Source organism: Plectropomus leopardus, chromosome 2 (genome assembly GCF_026936395.1).
Source record: "Plectropomus leopardus strain MGB_pleo_1.0 chromosome 2, ASM2693639v1, whole genome shotgun sequence".
In the NCBI taxonomy this organism is placed as follows: domain Eukaryota; kingdom Metazoa; phylum Chordata; class Actinopteri; order Perciformes; family Serranidae; genus Plectropomus; species Plectropomus leopardus.
This window is the reverse complement of record NC_142177.1, coordinates 9,960,528-9,984,620: the sequence shown is the minus strand read 5'-3', so window position 1 is coordinate 9,984,620 and position 24,093 is coordinate 9,960,528. Positions and strand designations below refer to the sequence as shown.

The 24,093-nt window shown below is 40.0% G+C and overlaps 1 protein-coding gene across 2 annotated transcripts in view; it reads left to right on the top strand.

Moving 5' to 3' along the window:
- The window catches only part of lrp1aa (low density lipoprotein receptor-related protein 1Aa), a 125,753-nt gene that overhangs the window by 50,700 nt on the left and 50,960 nt on the right, over positions 1-24,093 (top strand). For both annotated transcript variants that reach the window (XM_042499984.2, XM_088084293.1), the window contains exons 7-20: positions 6,026-6,188; positions 8,615-8,837; positions 11,344-11,533; positions 11,681-11,824; positions 13,433-13,669; positions 14,840-15,020; positions 16,825-17,047; positions 17,636-17,825; positions 17,957-18,082; positions 19,446-19,586; positions 20,089-20,214; positions 20,312-20,428; positions 21,409-21,489; positions 22,510-22,677. In XM_042499984.2, the coding sequence (XP_042355918.2) occupies positions 6,026-6,188; positions 8,615-8,837; positions 11,344-11,533; positions 11,681-11,824; positions 13,433-13,669; positions 14,840-15,020; positions 16,825-17,047; positions 17,636-17,825; positions 17,957-18,082; positions 19,446-19,586; positions 20,089-20,214; positions 20,312-20,428; positions 21,409-21,489; positions 22,510-22,677 (2,310 nt within the window). The remainder of the gene's footprint in view (positions 1-6,025; positions 6,189-8,614; positions 8,838-11,343; positions 11,534-11,680; positions 11,825-13,432; positions 13,670-14,839; positions 15,021-16,824; positions 17,048-17,635; positions 17,826-17,956; positions 18,083-19,445; positions 19,587-20,088; positions 20,215-20,311; positions 20,429-21,408; positions 21,490-22,509; positions 22,678-24,093) is intronic.

Below are 24,093 nucleotides of genomic sequence, written 5' to 3'. Positions count from 1 at the left end.
GCTCTGCGCTAAATACTAATGTTAGCATGTTAACATGCTCACAATGACAATTTCATTGCATTCTTTATTTGTCAAACCACACAACTTTCACACATGCAATTAAGGGGGTAATGCGGGGTCAGCCATAGTACGGTGGCCCCTTGGAGCACTCATATTGTTTGGTGCCTTGCTCAAGTGCGCCTCGGAAGTGCCTGTGCTAGTTCACACTCCATACTTGGTCCAAACGCGGGACATGAACCGGCAACCCTCCAGTTCTCAAGCCGAGTCTGTGCAGACCGAGCTTCTACCGCCCAGACAAAACTAACATACTCATGTTTAGCAAGTATAATGTTTACCATAAACCATCTTGTTTTAGTGTGTTAGCATGCTAGCATTTGCTGATAAGCAGAGGTGGGGGAGTCGAGTCACATGACTTGACTCGAGTCAGAGTTAAACCATAGATTTAAAGACGTGAGACTTGCTTGTTTAACATTTATATAAAAGACTTGACTTGGTATTCAAAACTTGAGACTTGAGACAGATAACTTGAAAAGACTTTTGTTTTTTTTTCAGTTAAATATTTACATTTTTCTAGATATAGAGAAGTTTTGTTTATGAAACATCAATGAATAATTTTTTAATTTATTTTTTTAAATTAGCAGCCAGAGTATTTACAAAAAACAAAACAAAAACAAAACTGTTACAAGTAGGCTACTTAACTTGATGCCTGTTTTCGCGATGATATAACGCAAAAAATGAAGTGCTTGAAGGAAATAAATAAATAAATAAACAATAAATAAATGGCTAAACTAAAATTTTGATCTGATGATGGCATGTCACGAAAAGATAAGGGATGACCAAAGTGATTATTATTCATCTTGAGGGGAACATAAACATTACTAAAACAAACTAAAATTTGTGGCAATCCATTTAATAGTTTTTGAGAAATTTCACTAAAAAAGCAAAAACTTCAGCCCCATAGAGTTGCTAGAAAGGTCAGCGGATCACTAAAGTTAGAGGGATTTATCTCCTGACAACCATAAGTGACTTTACAAATTTCATGGCAGTCCGTCTAGTTGTTTCAGTCCTTACCAAAGTGGTGGACCGACAGACAAACGGGCAGAACTTGGATAATTATCCAGATAAAAATACAATTTGCAGTGCAAACACAATGCATTTCAAACATTTGTTGTTGTTTCAAACGACTTTGAGGAACTCTGGCACACGAACTACATCCAATTTGCATTTTTACACAATTTTGCCTCATCATTTTCCATTACACAAACCATAGTCTGAACAAGCTGTGCTTGTCAGACATCATTTATTGTGAACTGTGTTGACGATATTGCAGCAGGAAACAAACTTTGAATACATATAGTACATGAAAATCAGCTGAATCAGTTTTTTCTAACATACGCTGAAAGTACCTCCGATGGGAAACCTAGAAGTGAAGCTTAACATTCAGAAGTCCTGTAGATGCTGATGCTCCACACTATGCACACGAGGGCTGATCCCAGAGCTGTCACTAAGCTCTCCCTTCCCCGCTTGTACTGTAAGAGCTCCAGTACCTGCTCCCCCGTGCACAGCGAGCTACAGTGTGCTGCTTAGCACAGACACTGGCCTGAAATCTCCTTAAGAGGTCATGTGCTGTTAAAAGGCGAACCGGTCAGCACATTTTCAAATCTTTTCTGCATTCAACACTTTGTCCAGCTTTAAACCTCTCTCTCTCTCTCTCTCTCTCTTTCTCTCTCTCTCTTTCTCTCTCTCTCTCTCTCTCCTTTTACACGTTACATTCAAACCATGAAATACATGTTGTTCTACACTTAAGTCCCTCTAATTATCCTCCTCCTTTCCCCTCTTGCTTCTTGCTTTCTTTGCGTCTGACTCTTGACAGAACCCCCCCTTTTTTTTCTTTACCATTCTCCCCCTGCCTGTGTGTTTCTGGTGTGACGCCTTTACCAGATGCTTGAGGGAGTGTTTTGGAGTTTTAGAGTTTGGCGAGGGGAAGTGGGGGTTGGGGTGTATGAGCAGTCGGTGTTAAAGCTTTAATCACAGTTTAAAAGTGACAATTCTGAGGTATCAAAGCCAAATCCACCCCTTTAAAAGTTATGTCTGTGATGTTACTACACTATTCAGCGCCATAGTACGAGCAGCTGGTGCCTGTGAGGATGCATGCCCCTCGCTTTTACTCCTACATACAGTTATTGGAGTAATACTCCTGCTTGGCATCGCCCCATTTAGCAATACACTTTAATTACATTATCTAGACATCAACTCGGCTGTTGCTTTCTTAGACCCAACAGGGAGCGGAGAGATGAACGAGGAAATGCATAGAAAACAAGTTGGTTAGAGAGAGAAAGGGGGGGGTGAAGAAGGCGGCAAGTTCTGTTTTTTCAATTATTCTGTGTTGTTTTTTATAGCATAGTTTGAGACAGACAGAGCTGCAGTTAATGAATCTAGACTGTTTTCCCACCTCTGGGGAGCAGACAAAGGGGAGGGATAGGGGGATGATGCATGGAGGAGAAGGAGGAGAGAGAGAATGGGAGGAGATTGAGAAGACTTTGCTGGAGCCATTTCTGTTTAGCAGAGGTGGAGGGAAAATGGAGAGCAAGGGGGGTGTCGGAGAGTAGGGGACAGATTTTTTTTCATGTCTTTTGGTAAATTTTTGGAATATTGCACAATTGCCTTTTTCCCCCCCTCCTTTGTTTATCCCTTGCTTAATCAGTGAATCAGTGTGTTGTGAGGCAGCTGGAAGCGCTTAAACAGAGAACTCTGTGTTAAAAATTAAGAGCACCTTTGGGAATATGGCCCCTGATTCCCATAAACCTCAGAAATGCTGCTGCACAATGGCCAAGTTTCCCTAGTGGAAATCAGATCTCTCTCTCTCTTTCTTCTCCTCTCTATCGTCTTTCTTTTCTTCTCACTTTTTCTTCCTTTCCTCTCCGTCCATCTGCATTTTTTCTTTTATCCGTTTTCCACTTTTACTCGAACCCAAAATATTTGAAAGTGTTCCACTTCCCTCCCTCCTCTAGCCAGGCTCTTCAGAAAAATGTGTCAGTTTTTCTAAACACAGAGGGCTCCTCTGGAATTACAGTCAGATTTATTGGTCCAGGGCTGGTAAGCTTTCACTCTGCGCACTTTTATTGCACTGTTATGGCGAGGAATCTGCTTTGTCATTTCCCCTCAACCCAAGCTTTTCTCCTGGTTGAAGAAATCGATCCTCTGGTCTGCCCTAAATCATCACAGTGACCTGCTCACCCTGGTAAACATACCACCATATTAGACCTCCACCCTGAGCACCGAGCACTGCGTGACCCTGCAGGCCTCCTGCAGCACCACTGTAGCCCTGTATCGGAGGTGTTTGTGTACGTGCGTAAGTCGGCGTGTGTGGAGAGCAGAGCTTGGGGCAGCTGTGAAAATACAAGTCTTGTGGTTTTTGAAGCCCTCCTCCCCACTTTTTCTCTCACTCACTTTCCCTTCTTACTTTCTAGTCATGCGGACTTATAGTTGCATTCCCTGTGTTAATATATAGAGGGGATTTGACAATCACCAGGGGTTATTGTTTTTTTTTATTTGGTTATTAATTTTTTTTGTTCCTAGTTTATCTTCCTCTTTTTTCTGTAAATAATTATGAAAAATTAATTTAATAAATTAATTAGAGTTTAGGTTTGAATTAATAAAGAAGCTGACTGATTAAAATTCAATGACTTATGGAGAAGGGGTGGGATTTCATAAGTTTGTACTTCTCACTCCTTTTCAAATATGTAAACCAAGTCATTATGTGTTTGACCATTTCTTTTGCTCTGTGTTTTTCATTGTCTGTAAATATCGGCTTTTTTGTCTGTCTGCTTTTGTATAATAATTTCCCTATTTCCTTCTTTTATGTATTTGAAATAAATCAAATCAAAAGTCAGAATCAAATATTTATAGGTACCATAGTCAGTGCTGGAAAAATTCCTTGTTAATGTAAAAGTAGCAAAACCACAAATAGGTCTATTCAGTTACAAGTAAAAAACTAAAATAAATATTTTATATTAAAATGGGATCACATGATAAGGCTAGTGTTTAAAAGGTGCTACTTGTAGTGACTTACCAACAAATAGCCTAATTATCATAGACTTTAGCAAGCGCTTTAGCATCTTACAGATTATTGTTTTGGTTTTCTGGCTGTAACTTTACTGTTTAATTTAACTACACTATTTGGTTCAAATAATATCTATCTATCTATCTATCTATCTCTATATATATATATATATATATATATATATGTGTGTGTGTGTGTGTGTGTATATATATATATATATATATATATATATATATATATATAATTTATCATCTTTTTTTAAAGATTATTTTTTGTTGTTTGCTGGGTAGTGGAGAGGTTTAGAGATGAAGCTCTAAAACCCCTCTGTACACTAACTGCGCAGCACAGAAAAGCAGACAGACAAAGTTAGCGACTAGCTAGCAAATAAACATAGTTTCAAATTTTAGCTGAATCTGAATATTTGTCTCAGGAGTTTGTCGAAAGTAAAACAGAGTTGAAATGAGATATTAGACTTACAATTATCAGGACGGACTGAAACAAAACATGAAATGAAAGCTAATGCTAATTTCCATCTGCTGGATGTGTAAACTGAGAGCAATTGTTTACTGACATCTTATCAACTTAAAACGTGATAATGTGTCACTGTTATGTTTACTGCTTGTTTCTGCTGCCACCAAGTGAAAAAAATGCAATATGTGCCGGTTCAATGCAATATAATTCAAATAACTAACTGTGTAGGCAGAATTACCCCTGTCATCATGTTATAAGATATTACTGGATAATTATTATTGATGCATTGTTTTATTGTTTTAATAATTTAGCTGATAGGTATAGAAAGAGCAAATATTTAACTATTTTAAATAGCCTGCTGTTGGGTAGTTTAATATTTTGTATAACATTGCACTTACATTTTATATGCTCATATTATATTATTAAAAACTCAGCTTTTAAAATAATATTGTGGTGTTAAATGTAGCCTAGAATTCAACATTTTCTTGTGAAATGTAGTGGTGTATAAGTAAAAAGTAGCTTAAAATGGAGAAACTGACAAAAAACATATGCAAAGCACAAGTATGTCCAAAGTATACCTAAGTATAGTACTTGAGTAAATATAATAAGCTATTATCCAGCACTTACTACAGTAAATTAATCATTCTAGACCTTTATTATCCATACATCTCCTTTCCTTCAGCTTTAACAATAGCTTTCTTTCTCTAATCCTTGGCTCAGTCTCAGCGTGGCTGAGCTGCTGTTTGAGGAGAGGAAGGAAGAGGAAGGAATGAGGGAACCAGGGAGAGGGGTGTATTAGTGTCTCATGTTATTCTCTTTCACTATTTTTCTGCTCTCTCAGACCCTCCCTATGTGGTCCTGCACCACATTCAGGACAGTTTGGATAAAGCAGGGGTATTCCAGTTTTTTTTTTGCCCTGTCTATGTTCCATAAAGTCTGTGTGTGTGGTGCCATGTGCGCACACCTAGGTTTTTCATTTTCATCATCGGGTGGGGCCCTGGTCTTCCTTGGAAGCCGAGTCCCAGGAAAATAAACGCAGCAGCAACCGCCTGCCTGCCGTCTCTTAGCTACAGCTACGGCAACATCACACACCTCGAAGCAACAAACAGCCCGTCTCATATTCTGTCTGTCAGAGTGACTTTGAATGACAGACGCATTACCTAGACACTTGCTAATTGGAGCTGGCTGTCGTTTCGTTTGTCAGTCAGTACCCCAAGTCCAAACCTGAGAGTCTGGACTGTGTGTGAGTGTGTTAGTGTTGCGGAGGGAGCTGTTCAAGTAGCTGCCGCACAGTATTGCTGACTAATTTACTTTCATCACATGACCATGAGTCAAGCTTCTTACCCATCTGCTAAAAGTATGTCCAAAAACACCACACGCTCAAGCTCTAAACCAGCCAAAATCCATCAAATCAAGTACCAAAAACACTGTTTCTGCTTCTTGTATCCCATCTTCCCCCTCTCCTCACCCCCCCACTCTTTCTCTGTCCAGATGTGGAGCAGATGGCCATCGACTGGCTTACCGGAAACTTCTACTTTGTGGATGACGTGGACGACAGGATCTTTGTGTGTGACAAGGATGGGCAGACATGTGTCACGCTCCTGGACCAGGAGCTGTATAACCCTAAAGGCATCGCCCTGGACCCGACCATGGGGTCAGTTTGATCTCTTACTTTCTGTCTTTTGCGTAGACACACTCCATGCAAACTAAAATCCCCTCAGAACAACTGGAGTCAGACTTCTGTCATGTGTTGTTGTTACCCAACCTTTAAAACAATGAGTTGAAATGGGGGGAAAAGGCTAAATGGGAGTTTGGATGTTGGAGTAATTGAGCGCAGATGTTCCGTTTGCGCTGTGGTATGCTGACTGTATAGGTTTGGAGTGTAAAAGCATGTTTTTGTTACAGCTCTTTTGTTTATGACCAGACTTTCCATCAGAATTCCTGAAAGTGTGTGTGTCTGTGGTGTGTGCTTGTGTGAGTGTCTGAGAGCTTGGTTGAAATTAACAGCACCAATGTGAGAATGTGGGTGTATGTGCCTGTAGCTACGTGCGTCGTTTTTATCCCACGCAATTTCCTCGGCTGTAATTGGTTCCTCCAGTAACAAGGTCAGGTAGATTCACTGTTAAATGTTTTTTTTTTTTTTTGCTCTTTTGTTGCGGTCCACAGTGATTAGAGGGGGAGAAACACAACACAAACAACAATGACAGCAAAAATCATCCTTTGTTGTGATGTTAAATTAGTGACCACAAATCTTTCCAGAACTCCCACACTGACTTTTTACTGTATTCACTGGCAAAAAAAAAGAAAAATTGACAAAAACCAACATCATTAGATTTCCTTTATCTTCTGGTTACTGGCTGTTGTTCTCCACTATGACGGGATTTTTCGAGGTTTCATCTCGGCAGGGCATCTCAAGGAAATTGTGTGAAATGTGTTATCCAGCTTGTTTGCCATATATTTTTTCAAAAAAAGATGTTACTTTGCTAACACATTAAAGGGAATGTAAGCATAATTTGTTATTTGACACTTAAGTGGCAGCAGTGCAAAACCCAAATAATGATTATGCTCTGACACAGTTTTTGTGTTTATACCAGGTGTTGAGTGGAAATTTGTTTGTTCAGAATAATGCAAGTCTATTAATATACAAATACTCAGATTCATTTCAGATTTATTAACTCTGACACATTACTTGAAAAACACTTAGTTTACATATTGTCCTTGGTTTTATCTGTCTGCAATAGTAATATGATTTAATGCATGAATGGAAGGTTTGAAGAGTATTTTTCAAGCACTTATGACCAACTTTCAACACTATTTGGGTTTTTTACATTAAAAGAAAATGTGATTTTTATCCCCCTGGCGGTCGGCATTACATCAATAACAAAACCTTTTATTCCTTTCCAAACCTTTTCAAACCTTTTCATGTGTGTTATTTTAGGAATTCCACTATAAAAAAACAAAGATTGAAATAGCTTTGGTATTCCAAGTATTTTCACAAAATAGATAGTTCTTTAAGTCTGTTTTAAATTCCCAATAGAAGTCACATGATAGCATCATGCCACTTTTAGGAAAGTCCTCTCTTTAGGTCTTGAAAATATTATAGTTGAGTTGCTTAATTTAAGTTGAGGACATCTTTTTTTGTCCAAACAATAGTACAAGACCCAAAGATAATGAGCAAACATTCAACATTATTCCTTAAAAAATATTACTTAACGGAATACTTCACCCACAAAATGGTCAATTGTGTATCAGTTACTCACCCCGTGTTACACTGAAGTCTTGACAAAAGTGTTTTTCTTGCATGTCTTCACAGTGAACGTAGTATCCAAAAAACAGAAAATTCTTAATGAACTGAAATAAAAGGGGTTCGTGTGTAACAACAACAAAATTATATCAAAACATTTCTCTGCAGATTCTCACACGTCATACAGTATAATCCAAGTCTCATTTATCTAGTCGTATGCTCGATGTTTCCCAGACACATGCATTATTGTTAAACATTACTATTTAAACCACTTTGATCTCTCCTCGTGCATTTCACTGAGCAGAGATCAAATGGCACGCTACTCTTCCGTGCAGCTATTTATGCGGAAGTGTTTAAAATAGAAACAGTTTAGCGTAAATGCATGTTTTGGGAGCTACTGAGCATGACTGTAAAAATCAGACTTGTATTATACTGCATGAGCTGTGTGAAGGTTTGTAAATAGATGATATATATATTGATATAGTTTCGCTGTTATTAAATGTGGCTCCCTTTCACTCCAATTCATCACTTTTCTCAATTTTGAAGTCTTATGGCAGGAGGCATGTGAGAAAAGGTTCTTTCCCTGTTTTCAACATAACATGGAGTGACGAATTAATAAACAAATGATCATTTTGTGGGTGAAGTATTCCTTTAAACAATGCATCTTTCTCTTCGTCTGCTGCTGAAGCATGATAATTATGGTCTCCCTGCGAGGAAAATAAGGCCGATGAATCAATTCTAACAAAGCCAGATGGGCTGAAAATGAAACTATTTTCCGAATCACTTGATCTATTCATCCATCTGTTTTAACCAGCGCTGATCCTTTGTTTCCACAGAAAAGTATTCTTCACAGACTACGGTCAGATCCCCAAGGTGGAGCGCTGTGACATGGATGGCCAGAACCGCACCAAGCTCGTGGACAGTAAGATAGTATTCCCCCACGGCATCACGCTGGATCTCGTCAGCAGGCTGGTGTACTGGGCCGATGCCTACTTAGACTACATTGAGGTGGTGGACTATGAAGGCAAGAACCGACACACCATCATCCAAGGCCTGCTGGTGAGAACAACTGCTCTGAACTCTTATTAACATCAATTAGCAGGGAGATAATCTCTCTTAAATTAGCTGTCCTTGTGTACGCTATTCTTAATGCTCTAAACATTGAGTGTTAGAGTTCCCTATATATCTATAACGCACCTTATGCTTCTCCTGTGAACTCCTGTAATGGGTTCTTGCTCAGTGAGTTATGAGCTGAGAGAAGACGGGGGACATTTGCCTTTTCATTAAAGCAGCTGATTAATAGTTTTTAATGCTGAGGCTGTTGATGTTGCAGCACTGATGAAACACAGTAACCTGTTACCATGGCTTTTACTGTGATCTGCAGAGAAGTAATAGCTTTCATTTACTCACTGAACCTAAGGGCACACACACAAACCACCATTTCTTACTTTGTGTGTGCGCGCACCTGTAATAGGGCATTCGAGTGTGCACATCCTTCAGGTAAAGGTTAAAAGGAATTGTGTTATTAATGGGGCCTTGTTGGGCTTTTTTTTTATCAAGAGTGTGTGTGTGTTTATTAAGGCCTGACATGCTCTCTTAAAGCTGCATAGGAAACTTTTTGTGTAAAACTGTAGTTTTTGAAGTTCAGATCAAGATGCATGCTTGATTGGACAAAAATGATCTAATGCCTGCTTATTGAGCGCCTCCTTAATTGATTATATTTGGACAAATTCAGTTCTGATGTTGGCTGCAGATTGTTTCAGCCACTTCAAACTTGAAGGTGTGAAATCAAGTAGCAAGATATAAATATTCCTATCATGCCCTTGAAGGTTGCTACATCTGTGAGGAAAGGCCTTAACACTCCGGGTGGCAACTTCTTTTGTGCAATTAAGTCACATAACTTATTTATTTATTTATTTATGTATTTAACGGTTGTTTTTGCCATGAGTACTTTCAAACAGAGTTTGAATATTAAGCAGCTAAAAAAAGCGACTTTTTTTCAGATTGAGGGGGATTTTTTGTAGCTTTTGCACTGCATATGAAGACATCAACCAATCACATTGCACATCTCATTATGAGGGAATATAAAACACCATGGCGGCTCCGAAGTCCAACCCATAGACTGGATAACATAATGGATGTAACTACTGTGACATCACCCATTGGTTTGTAGGCTCCTGTTTTGAAGCCATGAGTTTGGCATTTCAGCCATCTTGTTATTGTTCTTGTTGAAAGTGACCAAATTTGGACGAAAGGTCGGAGCTGCCCTTAAATCTGTGTAAATTTAAGCCTTGATAACATGTAAATGGTGGAGTTATATAAAAACTCACCAGTACAGTTGTTTTGTTCCAGGTCTGAACCTGGTACATAGACTCCCATGGGTGTTGATGAGAATTGACTCACTTTTGACACCTGCCTCAAGTGGCCATTCAAGAAACTGCAGTCTTTGGTAGTTTAGGCTATACAACAACTTACCTGCCAGATTGTTGCTGGTATGATTAGTATTAATTTTACGAGTATTCCGCATTTTCGTGTCGTTTAATTGTCAGGCCCCCAGTGTGTAAAAGTAACAGAGTGCACAGTCATGTTTCCTAAATGTCTGATGCTAACAGTTTTCCATTCTCTGTATCATCTCAGCACAGCATCACACTTCAGCTTATGATAATAACCCTTTTTCTCCTCTGGACTCTCTGTGTCTCTCTATGGCCCAGCCTTAGATAGACCACAATGCCATTTCAGGTTTTATGCTGCTGCTGACACGGGCTCTTGGGACACTGAGTCACTGGCCTATGTTTGTCCAGATCTAAAAGATGTGTTTGCTTTTTCCTCCTGATTTTGTGAGATAAAAGCTACAATTTGTCCATGAGTTCTGCCTATCGGGAGCAATCCTGGTTTCCTTAGTCACTGCGGCTTAACACTTTTTCATTTTATAACACTTTTTGATACCACATCCACAGAAAAAAAGTAGTTTGTGAACCAAAGGAAGGTGACAGTAAACAATTTAACCACTGCTCTACATCAGAGCAAATGATTTATTGAACTAAAAGTTACCATGGAAACAACCACTCTGCTTCATGCTACATTATCAGTTATCAGTACATTATCAGTTAACTGACTCACTGATGCCACTTCACATAGAAATGTGGCCCATTAATTTCACATATTAGACCACATTATTGTGTATTACTGCTTGCATAAAGACAAGATGCGATATGAAGGTTAGTGAGCATCGCTTAATTTTCCTTAAGTTTTCCTTCATCAGAACATATTAAACTCTTTACAAGCTCAGGAAATATGGCACTGGTACAGTACATATTTCATTTCTGTAGAAGCACTTATCTGCTTTATGGTCATGAAGGGCAACGAGTAACACCAATGACTGCGTTACTGTCAGTAAGAGTTAATTTATGTAAAACTGGAGTTCTTTGCCAGCCTACATGTAGCTAATAAGAAAGTTGAGTAAAGCACTGATAAAAAGTGACTCTGATTTTTAGAGATTTGATACAATTTCCCTCTCTTTTTCTCCTTTCTATCATCTCCCCACTTTCCATGTTCTCTCTTCAAGATCGAGCACCTTTACGGGCTGACTGTGTTTGAAAACTACCTGTATGCCACCAACTCAGACAATGCCAACATGCAGCCTAAAACCAGTGTGATCAGGGTCAACCGCTTCAACAGCACAGACTACCAAGTAGTGACCAGGGTGGATAAGGGAGGAGCCCTGCACGTCTACCACCAGAGACGCCAGCCGCCAGGTAGACTTTACACACACACACACACACACACACACACAGACACACACACGCACACACGTAAACATACTTTCATGTCTCATGCACATCTGAACACTGAATTAATGCTTCTGGTTTTATGACTTCATCTCCAACTTTCCTTGTGTTCAGTACGCAGTCATGCATGTGAGGTGGACCAGTTTGGGAAGGCGGGAGGCTGTTCGGATATCTGTCTGCTGGGGAACGGCCACAAGACTCGAACCTGCCGCTGTCGCTCTGGATTCAGCCTGGGCAGCGATGGCAAGTCCTGCAAAAGTAAGTAAGACTTTCAGTGTAATGACACAATGATAAAGTTTCAGTGGCTGCAAATCTGCAAATGCCCTCTAATAAATGTATGTCAAATAAACTCCTGTCAGCACAGACAGATCGCTGTCAAAATACTATTCCAAACATCCACTGTAACGTTAGCAGTGATTCTGAACAGGTCGGTTAACCCAAGGGGGTTGTTACCTGTTGCCGGAGGATACAAGGAAAGATTGTGGTGTAGTGTTCACTAGCTCAAATACTCTTTGGGGAGAAAAGTGCTATTTTATCAAAAATAAATACATAAATAATACAAAAGTACATTTTTAGTAGGCTGCAACCAGTTAACAATTTTATATTTTGAAAACAGTCATGAACTAGCAAGCAAGCAAGCAGACAGGTCAAAACAGGTAACGTAATCTTAGCTAAGTTAGCTAAAAATACTCAAAATAAGAGGTTGAAATTGAAAGTAAACTATGAATAATTAAATATAGTTGAAAGAGTTAGCAAAATGTAAACTGTGGAAATAGTTAGCAAAATGTAAATCGAAATTCGCTCAAAGTAAAGTTAGCCTAATGGTTAAATTGTTAAAATAGATAATCTAGCTAAAAGTCTTGATGAGATGGTTGAAATAATTTGTCCAATAGATATATTGTTAAATGATTAGCTAAAAGTGATGAAAAAAAGTTGATGGATTAACAAATAAAAAACATTATAGCTTTTGCCACTACAAGCAGTGGTAACGTTAGTAGAAATTTAAACTTGGCTGAACTGACATTAAAATCGACAGTATAGTTGTACAAAAACAATATTGTAACATCTTGTGTAATTTTATACATCAAATAACGTCCAGTTTAAAATCAGTGACATGTTTGGTTGTGTCAGTGAGGGTATGTGATATGATATATGGCTATGGAGGTACGTCTGACGAAAAAGGTTGGGAAACAATTCACTGTAGCATACTTCAGATTCAGCACAACTGATGTGAGCATGCTCCCAGCGCAACAGTAAGTATACACTCGGGAGCCACAGTGATTCAGCTCTGTAGACCTAAAGCCAAGGGCAGCCAAGGTTGAATCCGGGATGCGGTTCTCCCCTGGGCTGTAGACTGGGAAAGAGCTATGAACAAAGTAGCTGAGCAATACATAACTTAGTCTGAGTCTCTAGCTCATCACTGACCTCTCCATAAAGCTGCCGGCCTGATTCAGCTTGTTCTGAGAAGTGTTTTAATATTCAATCAACCAATAATAGCATTATATTGATCTGCCTCCTGAGAATAGAGTGTCCTTGAAAATGACACGATTAATTTAAGTAAAGGCAACCCCCTCCCCCCACCACCTCGTCTCTCTGCCTCTCAATTCAAAATCACTTAATTTTCATTCAGGGCTTTTGCTGATCTTGCTTGTTATTTACTTGTTTAATCAATAAACATTATTTAAAAAAAAAAACAGTCATGAGTCAGCATCTCATTTTTTGATTCTTTGTCACCAGAGATCATAAAAGAGCAGAATATTGGTGAGAGGATGAAAGAAGATTAGTGTTAACAGCCTCCGTTGTGTTGTGTACACATGAATTCATGTCCCAGCTACACTCTTGCTTTTTTTCCCTGTTTTGCTGCAGAACCAGAGCACGAGCTCTTCCTCGTCTATGGTAAAGGTCGCCCAGGGGTCATCAGAGGCATGGATATGAATGCCAAGGTGCCAGATGAGTACATGATCCCCATAGAGAATCTGATGAACCCCAGAGCTCTGGACTTTCACTCAGAGAGCGAATTCATTTACTTTGCTGATGCCACCAGCTACATCATCGGGCGACAGAAGATTGATGGAACAGAGAGGGATACCATCGTTAAGGAAGGTAGGGTAATGACGGCTGATGAGAGACAAAAAGGATGCTACAGTATGTAGATGAATTACATGATTGATTTTCAGAGTGATCAGAAATAGATTTATAGTCTGTGTAAAAAAATGTTGTAAAAGTTTCTTTCTTTCTTTTCTTTTCTTTTCTTTCCTTTCTCTTTATAGGGACAGTGCACATTAATAAACATTGTTGTAAATATGCCAGTGTCACTCGAAGGCTAATTTTCAAGAGTTGTCCCAGGTCCAGGTGTTAAGATAGCCACTTAAACAGAAGGCAAGGAACAGTTTAAACTGAGTAAATTAAATTTCTTTCCTAGGTGATACTAAAGTTTTACACGCACTCACATTCCAGTTATAGGTATGGACTTTAGTCCAGCTTTTGGCCGTAAAAAGCGGGAACAAAATTTGCACTTGGAACATAAATGCATGTGTGAAACGCAAACATCTTTATTTGTTAAAACCTTTATTTTTCCAGGTCATCCTATTGAAAACAAGTGGACTGCTATCCACAAATTGAACATAGAATACATTAAAAATTCTACATGGTAAAATACATCTGTTTTTATGACTATCTCTAAACACGATAGTGCGTGTCTGCTTACATCTAAGTATGCAAACTCCTACAATAGTGCGTACATAAATACATTTAGGTATGTGAAATAATTTTGAAACTCTGTGCAACAGAGCAGTGTGAACTCATCCCAGCACCTCACAGACTTATATGCAATAATACCAGCACTCCAGCACTTTTTCCCAAGCACTTTAGCACCCGTCACTTTAACATTTGGCCCCTAAAGCACTTTAAACTTTGGGTCTCCCCAATTCCTGGGTTTGTCTTACCACATCGCACTTTTTGTCTTATCATTTTGCTATGTAATACAGTGTGTGCTGCAAATTCTTACTGTAACTTGGGACAACAGATAGCCTTTGGTTACAATCTGGCATATTTACATGCAAATGTTCATCAGTGTGCACTGTCCCTTTTCTTAAATAAATAATAAAAATACTTAGTGAATCAAGTGCATCAAAAGGCAATAATCGGGGTTTAACTCTAAAAAAGTATAAAACATTTAAATCTAGATTTAACACTCTTGAAAAGACTGTAGTCAGTGGTGTATCTGTTTGCTGTAGCAATAGGCTCCTCACCAACAGTATGTGTTTGTCTCAGGAATACACACAGTGGAGGGAATAGCTGTGGACTGGATGGCTGACAACTTGTACTGGACAGACGACGGGCCTAAGAAAACCATCAGTGTGGCTCGGCTAGAAAAGGCTTCGCAGACACGCAAAACTCTCATTGAGGGAAAAATGACTCATCCTCGTGCCATTGTAGTGGATCCTCTGCATGGGTAAGGGAGACAAAGAAGTGGAGGGAGGTTTTTATTTTCTTCCAGAGAAAAGGGATTTTGGAACAAGGTAAAGAGTTGCACAGATGTTGCACCGGCAGCACAGTAGACGTTATGGCAGCAGTTAAAATTACGCCGACTTGGAGGTGGCTGTTTAATGAAGTATGATGCAACATATGGTGAAAATTGATGATGGGTGGTCATTTCTTTTGGTCAGCTGTCTGATGAGTCAAGTGAAATAAGTGCAGCTGCTCCTTCACTCACCTCTCATCCTTTTTTCTGTCCACTCTCTTTCTGTCTCAGTTTCACTCATCTCTCGTTTATAAGCCGTTTATTGTTTTTTATTGTTTACCACTTGCAACATTTTTTTTCCCGCTGTCTCATCTGCATCCCTCCACAATTTCCAGCAAAGAACCTTTTATCAATTTCATCACATCTGTGTTGTCGACCACCCTGAAATGTAACGTCCCCTCTGATTACACCTATCGCACGCTATTTATTAAAACAGATGGGGCGTTTTTGCACATGACGTGCCAGATTTCCTCCTTCAGCTTATTAATATCTCTCTCGCACTCTTTCAAATAGCTCTTAATCTTGCTGTGTGCGCATGGGTCTTATTGATATGACCTCCTGCGCTCTCTCCTGAGAAGAATACGCTCATAAACACACACACACGTTTTGGATTGCTTGCGACAGGGTGATGTGTGTCCACACACTTCCCAGGGGAAAGGCACTCGCCTCCACTAATGCCTGTAATCAATCAGGCTCAGAGAGAAGAGCGAGGAGGAGGAGGAATTTGCAGAAAGGAAAGGAAGAGAGGGAGACAGATGGAGAAGGAAATATGAAATGTTAATGCTAATGTCAGTCATATTCCAGTAAAGGGGGGGTTGTGTCTAGTTTTGTGCGATCTTGTAGACAGCCAGTGCTAAAAGGCTGAGCTTACAGCATGAAGGAAATTGACAGGTGCTAAAGTACATGGTGACAAACTTTTGTTTGCCTGTGGGCAGATCCTCTGAGAAACACTGTGGAGCTGCCTTCCTGGATGCTCTGATGAGCTCTGATGTGTTGCGCGCTTTGGGGCAGAGGGATAAAATGTCATTGGCTCAGTTAATGCCTAAAGATTCGTCAAGATGCCCCAACAAATCTTTTTTTTCTGTCTTGGCATCACATTTTATCAATACTTATGTACCCATGGGTGGATTATAAGACAGCGGGCCCCTGGGTACAGACATGCAAAAGGCCCCCAGAACCAAATTGTTGGCATTTTTCTCTCTTAGTGGTATTTTTTGTGTCCTTATGGTTTTTTTGTGTCTCTTTAAGATTATTTTTTTTTTAATCTCTTAGGGGTGTATTTGTCTTTTGGGGCATTTTGTTTCTCCTAATAGTTGTTTTGTGTCTCTTTCTAGTCTTTTTATGTCTTTTTAGGTATATTTGTGTGTGTGTGTGGGGGGGGGGGGTGTTTGGTGGTTTTGTGTCTTTCTGGTAGTACCTTTGCATCATTTTGTTGTCATTTTATGTCTGTATGTTATGTCAGTTTTTGTGTCTATATATTAGTGTCTTTCTTGGTTGTTTTTTGTCTCATTGTGTATTTCTTTGTAGTTCTTTTTGGATGTCTTTGTGGGGTCATTTTTTGTCTCTTTTTAGTTGCTTTGCATGTGTTTGTGATCTTTTTAAGTCTCTTACAGATTATAATATGTTAAATTGAGGGGGCCCCTGACACTGTGGACCCCTGGTTCTGTGCCTGCTAGGCCTGTTCAGTAGTCCATCAATGCTTGTACTCATTACAGTTCCCTTGTTGCTTCCTCAGGTGGATGTACTGGACAGACTGGGAGGAGGACCCCAAGGAGAGCAAGCGGGGCAAAATTGAGCGCGCCTGGATGGATGGCTCCAACAGAGAAGTGTTCCTGACCAGCAAAACGGTGCTGTGGCCCAACGGCCTCAGTCTGGACATCCCACAGGGCATCCTCTACTGGGTGGACGCCTACTATGACCGCATTGAGATGGTCTACCTTAACAGCACCTTGCGCAAGGTCAGTACTTGCTTGGCGTCAGGATTACTTTTCTGCGGTCTAGAGGCAGGCAGGGGATTATTCTGACAGGGTTCGACGAGCTGTGAGCGAGCTAATAAGGAAAGCGCTTTATAGCAATGGAAGACTGGGTGGTCCGTCACAATGCAGACCATAGTCTGTGGGCTTGAGCTCTTAGAATACTGGTCACCTCTAGTGGCTAAATTGATGGTATTTTGTTTTCTCTGGCCTGTATGTTGGATATATTTTGGTTTAGTGGTGTTTTTTTAGCTTTTAAAATTTATAATGTTATAGTTGACATAAAATGAATGGAATTTAAATATTGACTCACATACTCTGCATACTACTGAAAGGGATATTTTAGGGCCACATAGATTTATGATCTGCTTTTTTTGGTACCGCTACTGCTTTGACACACATTATTTTTAGATTTGTAGCATAATTAACGCAAACATTAACGAAAGCAAAGAAGACTCATTACATTACTTTTTATTGCCACCATGAACTAATACAAACATGAGCCATAATTCTGAACACAGAATGCTGTACTCTGTTTGTTTTACCATCTTGTTGCTTTTCTCACATCACCAGACGGTGTATGAAGGTCAAGAACTGAACCACGCCTTTGGTCTGTGCCACTATAAACACTTTTTGTTCTGGAATGAGTATCGTAGTGGCAGCATTTACAAGTTGGACACCACCACTGGCACTGCCACTCTGCTGCGCAATGAGAGACCGCCCATCTTTGAAATCCGCATGTACGACGCTCAGCAGCAGCAAGGTACTCTGAAACACATCACATATACATTATTCCTCTATCCATCCATATCAGTACAGTTATTATGATTGTCCAAAGACTGTACATGAGGCATAAAATGTGCACAGTCATGTTTCATGTTTGTTAACCCACAGGCTCGAATGCATGTCGTGTCAACAATGGTGGCTGCAGCAGTCTGTGTCTGGCTACACCCGAAGGCAGGCAGTGTGCCTGTGCAGAGGACCAAATACTAGACCCAGCTGACAACACCAGCTGCAAAGGTGAGTCCAAATGTGAATGCTTTGCACTTTAGACTGAAGGGTATTTCTCATGGCACTACATTTTGCTCCATTACAAACACAAGTTTTATTTCTGGCATGTCGGGCAAGATGAGTCAAGCTGTGTGACTGTGGCTGTGTTTTGTTGGAACAGCTTGTAACGTGGGTGGCCACAATAACAGAAGCACTTGCATAATGTAATGCATAGGGTTGCAACTGATTATCACTTTCATTATCGATTGATCTGCCCATTATTTTCTTGATTAATTGGTGGGGTGTTTTGTTCTTTAAATGTTAGAAAATAGTGAAACGTGCTCTGTGTAACTTCTCAAATTCTCACATGAAAAGAGCATAAAAAGGAAATGTTCAGCATCTTTCCTATAAAAAATAGCTGGCAATTTATTTTCTTTCGATTGAAAGAATAAAACACAAAAACAATACAACTCAATGTAAAATCACTACAAAATCAACAGCTCGGACATAGTCTCAATGAAAATCAAAGATTAGCAGAGACCATCTTATGGTGGGATCACTCCAGCTGCAAATACGGCAATCCACGATTTTAAGTGAATGTTTGACAGGTCGGTAAAGATGCCAGTGGCTCCCTCCCTACTTCCAGCGCACATGTTTGGACCACACCCATCTTTGAACTCTGCCGTCATTGTGATGTCAACTGCACCTGTAAAGTTTTGTGAGCCAGGGGCGGAAACTGTGTGTGTGTGTGTGTGTGTGTGTGTGTGTGTGTGTGTGTGTGTGTGTGTGTGTGTGTGTGTGTGTGTGTGTGTGTGTGTGTGTGTGTGTGTGTGTGTGTGTGTGTGTGTGTGTGTGTGGTGGGGTTCTTTTTCTCTACTCTGTGTTGCACAGTTGTGATGTTATCACATTGACAAAATCTGTCCACAAATTTAAGAAATTAAAGAATTAAAAATGGCTGTGGTAGTTCCTGTTAGGATAAGAGTGCCCAGGAACACATTTCACTATGATGACTAACACACACACACACACACACACACACACACACACACACACACACACACTCGCGAGGTGAAAACCAGTCATCGTGACATTGTGGTGGCTGGTAAAAAGGTTGAAAACGTATTTATTGCAGCACTTTTTATTGTAAAACTGTTACTATTATTTTGTCCACCCCTTGTACTGTGTCTTGATTTTTATGCAATTACCAGTCAGGTCAGCACCAGTCTACTATGGGTGAGGTGGATTTTGACTGATGGATTCCTGCTTTTCTTTGCCCTTTTTTCGACAAATCCCCTCCATTTTTGGTCATTCAAAACTGTATATACCTTTTCATGTCTTTGATGACCCCGTTTTTCACATTCCTTTAATTCCTCCTCTCCTTCTCCTTCCACAGCCAACCCATCTTACGTACCCCCTCCTCAGTGCCAGCCTGGAGAGTTTGCTTGTAAGAACAACCGCTGCATCCAGGAGCGCTGGAAGTGTGATGGAGACAATGACTGTTTGGACAACAGCGACGAGGCCCCAGAGCTGTGCCGTGAGTTACTGCGCACACACACACACGCGCACACACACACATAACCTCATCTAACATGGTTTTGAAACAGCCTCTTGCAGTCTGAATTTGACAGTGTGATGATGCCAGAATGAAATGAGAAAGCAGACTTTGAGTCTAGTGAGTTTATCTAGTGTGTTTATACATGCAAATTTTGTGTATATATGAGTACACAATCATAATATGTGTGTGTGTGTGTGTTTGTGTTTGTGCAAGGAGGAATGTAGCAATGTCTGTGGATCTGGTAAAGCTCTCTGTCTGCTTGTCCGTCCGTCTGTCTGTCTGTGGTTGGGGTGCAGACATATTCCCATCCCAGACAAAACAAAAGCCCGTCCAAAGCAGCTTGAATATTTGCCGTTGCTCATTTGCGCCTCCCATCTCTCCACTTTTTCACGTTTCCATTCCCCGTGCACCTCTCCCTACATGGCTTCTCGTTTTTCCCTGTTTCCTTTTTGCCCTTCAATGTATCCTTTCTGCTCTCCAGACCAGCACACCTGCCCCACAGACAGATTTAAGTGCAAGAACAACCGTTGCATCCCTCTGCGCTGGCTGTGTGATGGGGATAATGACTGCGGGAACGATGAGGACGAATCAAACACCACTTGCTCAGGTCTGCAATAAAACATAACCACTGTACCATAATACGATTGGGTTTTTTTTTTTTTGTCATTTACATGTGACATGAGCTCCACTGTGTTGTCTTTTAGCTCGCACCTGCCCGCCCAATCAGTACTCATGTGCCAGTGGGCGCTGTATCCCTATTTCCTGGACCTGCGACCTGGATGATGACTGTGGTGATCGCTCGGATGAGCCTGCTTCCTGTGGTTGGTCAACTTTGGTGGTTTGGTCTAAAGCTGTAGGCTGGTTTCTAGCTGCTTGAAGGTTGTTTTAATGAATGACTTCACCACCCTCCAAATGACCATTTGTATATCAGTTACTCCCCAAGCGTTACAATTAATTTGTGAGGAAAACTTTGTTTTTCTTGCATGCCATGGTGAACCAAGAATCCGAAAGGGTCCATGTTTAAAAACAGCTAAACTATATCAAAAAAACAACTGCAGTATAATCCAAGTATTAATTATCCAGTTGTATGCTCAGTACTTCTTAAACAATTGCATTTTTGCCAAAACCTTATCATTTACAACTGAACAGAAAGTGAAACTTACCATTGCTTTCTTTGAAGCCAGACTCCATTGCAGTGGTTGATAGATTATTTGCCTGGCTGATTATGGGGACTGTTATTTGGCATTTTACGGATTAACTGTGTCGGTATTTCATTTTAATGAGCGCCAATAAAATTAATTAACTAAAAAGTTCAAAGAAAGTATCAGCATGCAAGAAACCTTTACTTTATAAAGCCCAGGGAGCTATTTTATTTATTCATTTTTTGTTTCAGTTTTCATTTGACTTGATATTAAAAGAAATTGCTGGGAACTTGCTGTATATAATGTTGAACATTTAAGTTTTGATTAAACATTTGTCATAGGCATTTTAATAAAGTTTTGTGTTGGAGTTGGTTATATTTCAAATAGTAAATACTGACAGAAAGATTTCATTTTCATAGTAAATGCATATCGCTTCCAAATATCCGTTATCGGTCTACTGACTACTAAAAACTAATATTGGCTGACCCCTACAATTTAAGTTATTTTACCTTGCTGAACATGGGAGTTGTATGTTTACCACTGCCTCAGTTTTTTTGTGACAAATTCAGTGTAATATGGGGTGAGTAACTGATATACAAACAGTCAATATGGGTGTTTTCCTTTAACATTAAGTGTCTAAACTCTAGTTTTGTCCACAGCCTACCCCACATGTTTCCCCCTCACCCAGTTTACCTGCAACAATGGACGCTGCATCAACATAAACTGGCGATGTGATAATGGTTAGTGTCCATTCCTTCCTCCTCTTCTCTTCTGTGCCCATTTACATCGGCAACCCCTTGCTCTCCTTTGTCACAAGTTTGCCGTGCATGTTTTGCCACCACCCTTATATTGGCACACACTCTTCTTTTTGTCACTTTGTACGTTTGTGTGTTGTTGCCTTCCTCTCCTGTCTTTTGTTGTTCTGTGTTGGTTTTGTTGTTTCCATGTTGTGCCGTTCGCCCACTGTGCTGTCTTCCATTGGTTCTGTCTTTCAGAAAAGGATTGTGGGGACGGCTCTGATGAGTTGAATTGTCCAAACCTGACCGGTTAGTGCATAGATCAACATGCACCACTAAAGCCATGATGCCAGCTTTGTTTTATGAGTAACCAAACTGGCTAAGAAACAGTTAGGGCTGCTTTTCTGCTAATTGAACATGGCCACAAGCCGAGGCCAATACTGCTGCCTTTCAGTTACTGTAGTTGTCTGCACACAGGTTTGACGCTAGATTAGATTTGATGTATTGTAATGCATTATTTAGTCAACCAAATACAGGGGAAGCTCAAAGTGTAGTTGTTGTGTTAGCAGTCAGATTAATGAAACCAATTCAATTTGGTACAGACTTAATAGAATGTCAGTTCAAATGATAAAAAGTAGTTAAATCACAGAATAGATTCTGGTTTCTTGATTACCATGAAATTAATGGCTATAAAAAGCACTAAAAGTTATACATTAGGTCACCCTTTTACGTCTGTATGGGTATAAAAGTGCTTATGACGCTCTGCTGCCAAGCTCAATGTATCAGTGCACGGTACATTTCCTCATGGTGCATGGTCTGATCTATGCAGTTTCTGTCATTATTTACTCTCCATGTGTCATATTCTGTTTCATTTGTATTTAATTGTTTTCACTGTCACTGTGTTAATTGAAGAAAAAAGCAATAGCGCTCTACATATTTACATTTATATGTTTTTCCCTTTGAGGCAGTGGGCTCCTCCTAATGTGAGAGAGTGGGTGTTGTTTGACTGTGTTTGTTTTTCAGATAACGACTGCGGGGACAACAGTGACGAGGCAGGCTGCAGTCACTCCTGCTCCAGTGCTCAGTTTAAGTGTAACAGCGGCCGCTGCATCCCAGATTACTGGACATGTGACGGAGATAATGACTGCGGGGACTACAGCGATGAAACGCACGCAAACTGCACCAATCAGGGTCAGTGTCTTAACCTGGCCTTCAGGTTGTACAGCGAGGAATGACGTTAGTGCAGCAGATTGTTTTATGAAAGAAAATGGAAATTAGGATTTATGAGAATACTTTCAAAAATGGCAAGCAGCTTCATACCAAAACTACAGTGGGCATTTCTGGTAATTTTTTTCATCTTTTCTTATATCAAGAGGTGTTTTCGGACCAAACTGTTCTGGGGAGCTCCCCTGAGAACTACACACCCTCAAGAATTTTTTTCTGTTTCCATGTCCAGTGCCAATAGAAACCCTTGAATGATTTAAGCCGACTGACAAACAATTCGTGCTCAGTAAAGCCTGGACTTCACTGCTAGTATATTTATGATTTCTTAGATTTGTTGTCATTGTATGCACTTTTTTTGTGTTGTTTGGAAACTGTTAAGAGCTAACAGGTTTTTAAAAATGGCTTTTGTTAGTGCTGCATTGGCTCATGTGTTCATACAATCACTGTAAACTTACACTCAAGGTTCCTCTTGTGCTGGGAGAGTACCTACTCTAAAAAAAAACGGTCTAAAAAAATCTCTCAAAACAGAGTTTTTAGAACTTTGATCATTCCTAGTTCTTGTGGTGCAGATATAAAGGGGAAAAAGGGGAACTATGAAAAGGTTCTTCCAGTCAAAAAACACCTTTAATGTCAGAAGACATCTTATGTACAAAACCATTTACTAACTGCCCTAACTGGTACTAACTGGTTTATGGACTCCCATTTTGAAGCCTCAAGTTTGGACTTTTGGCCATGGATGAAAGGACGGAGCTGTGCAGGAGCGAGGGGTGGATCTGACTCGTAGAATGTAGCGACAACATCACACCCTTAATCATGCGTAGCTGAAAATCAGTTTGAGGAAATCAGTTTTTGTGCCAGGCTGTAAACATGCTTATTTCTGCTGTGAAGTGTCTGTGGGGATTGACGAGCTTTTGGAGTCAGCCTCAAGTGGCCATTAGAGGAACTACAGTTTTTGGCACTTTCATGTTGGCTTCATTTTTCAGTCTTGAGGTTGCCGCTTGGTATGGATAGTAATATGTCTGTCTGCAGTCGGTTCTCAGCCCACACCTGCTCTCAAAAAGTACAATTTTTTGCATTGGTGTTCTTGTTGATTGGTGTTCTTGTTGATTGGTGTTCTTGTTGATTGGTGTTCTTGTTGACCCTGCAGTAGGATGATTATACCCTGTAATCATAACACCTGAAATAACATAAATGTGCATGAAACACACTGTTATGTTTTAATGCTGCGTCAAACCAATATTAGTTGCATTTATTTGTGGAAAGATTCCACAGTCATAAATATGAGCTGCTGCAGCTGATGGGACTGAATGCAGTTGATACCAGCTTCTAACACTAAAAATGTATGATAATGGATTTCTCCTGATTCCAGCCTGTGTGTCCAGG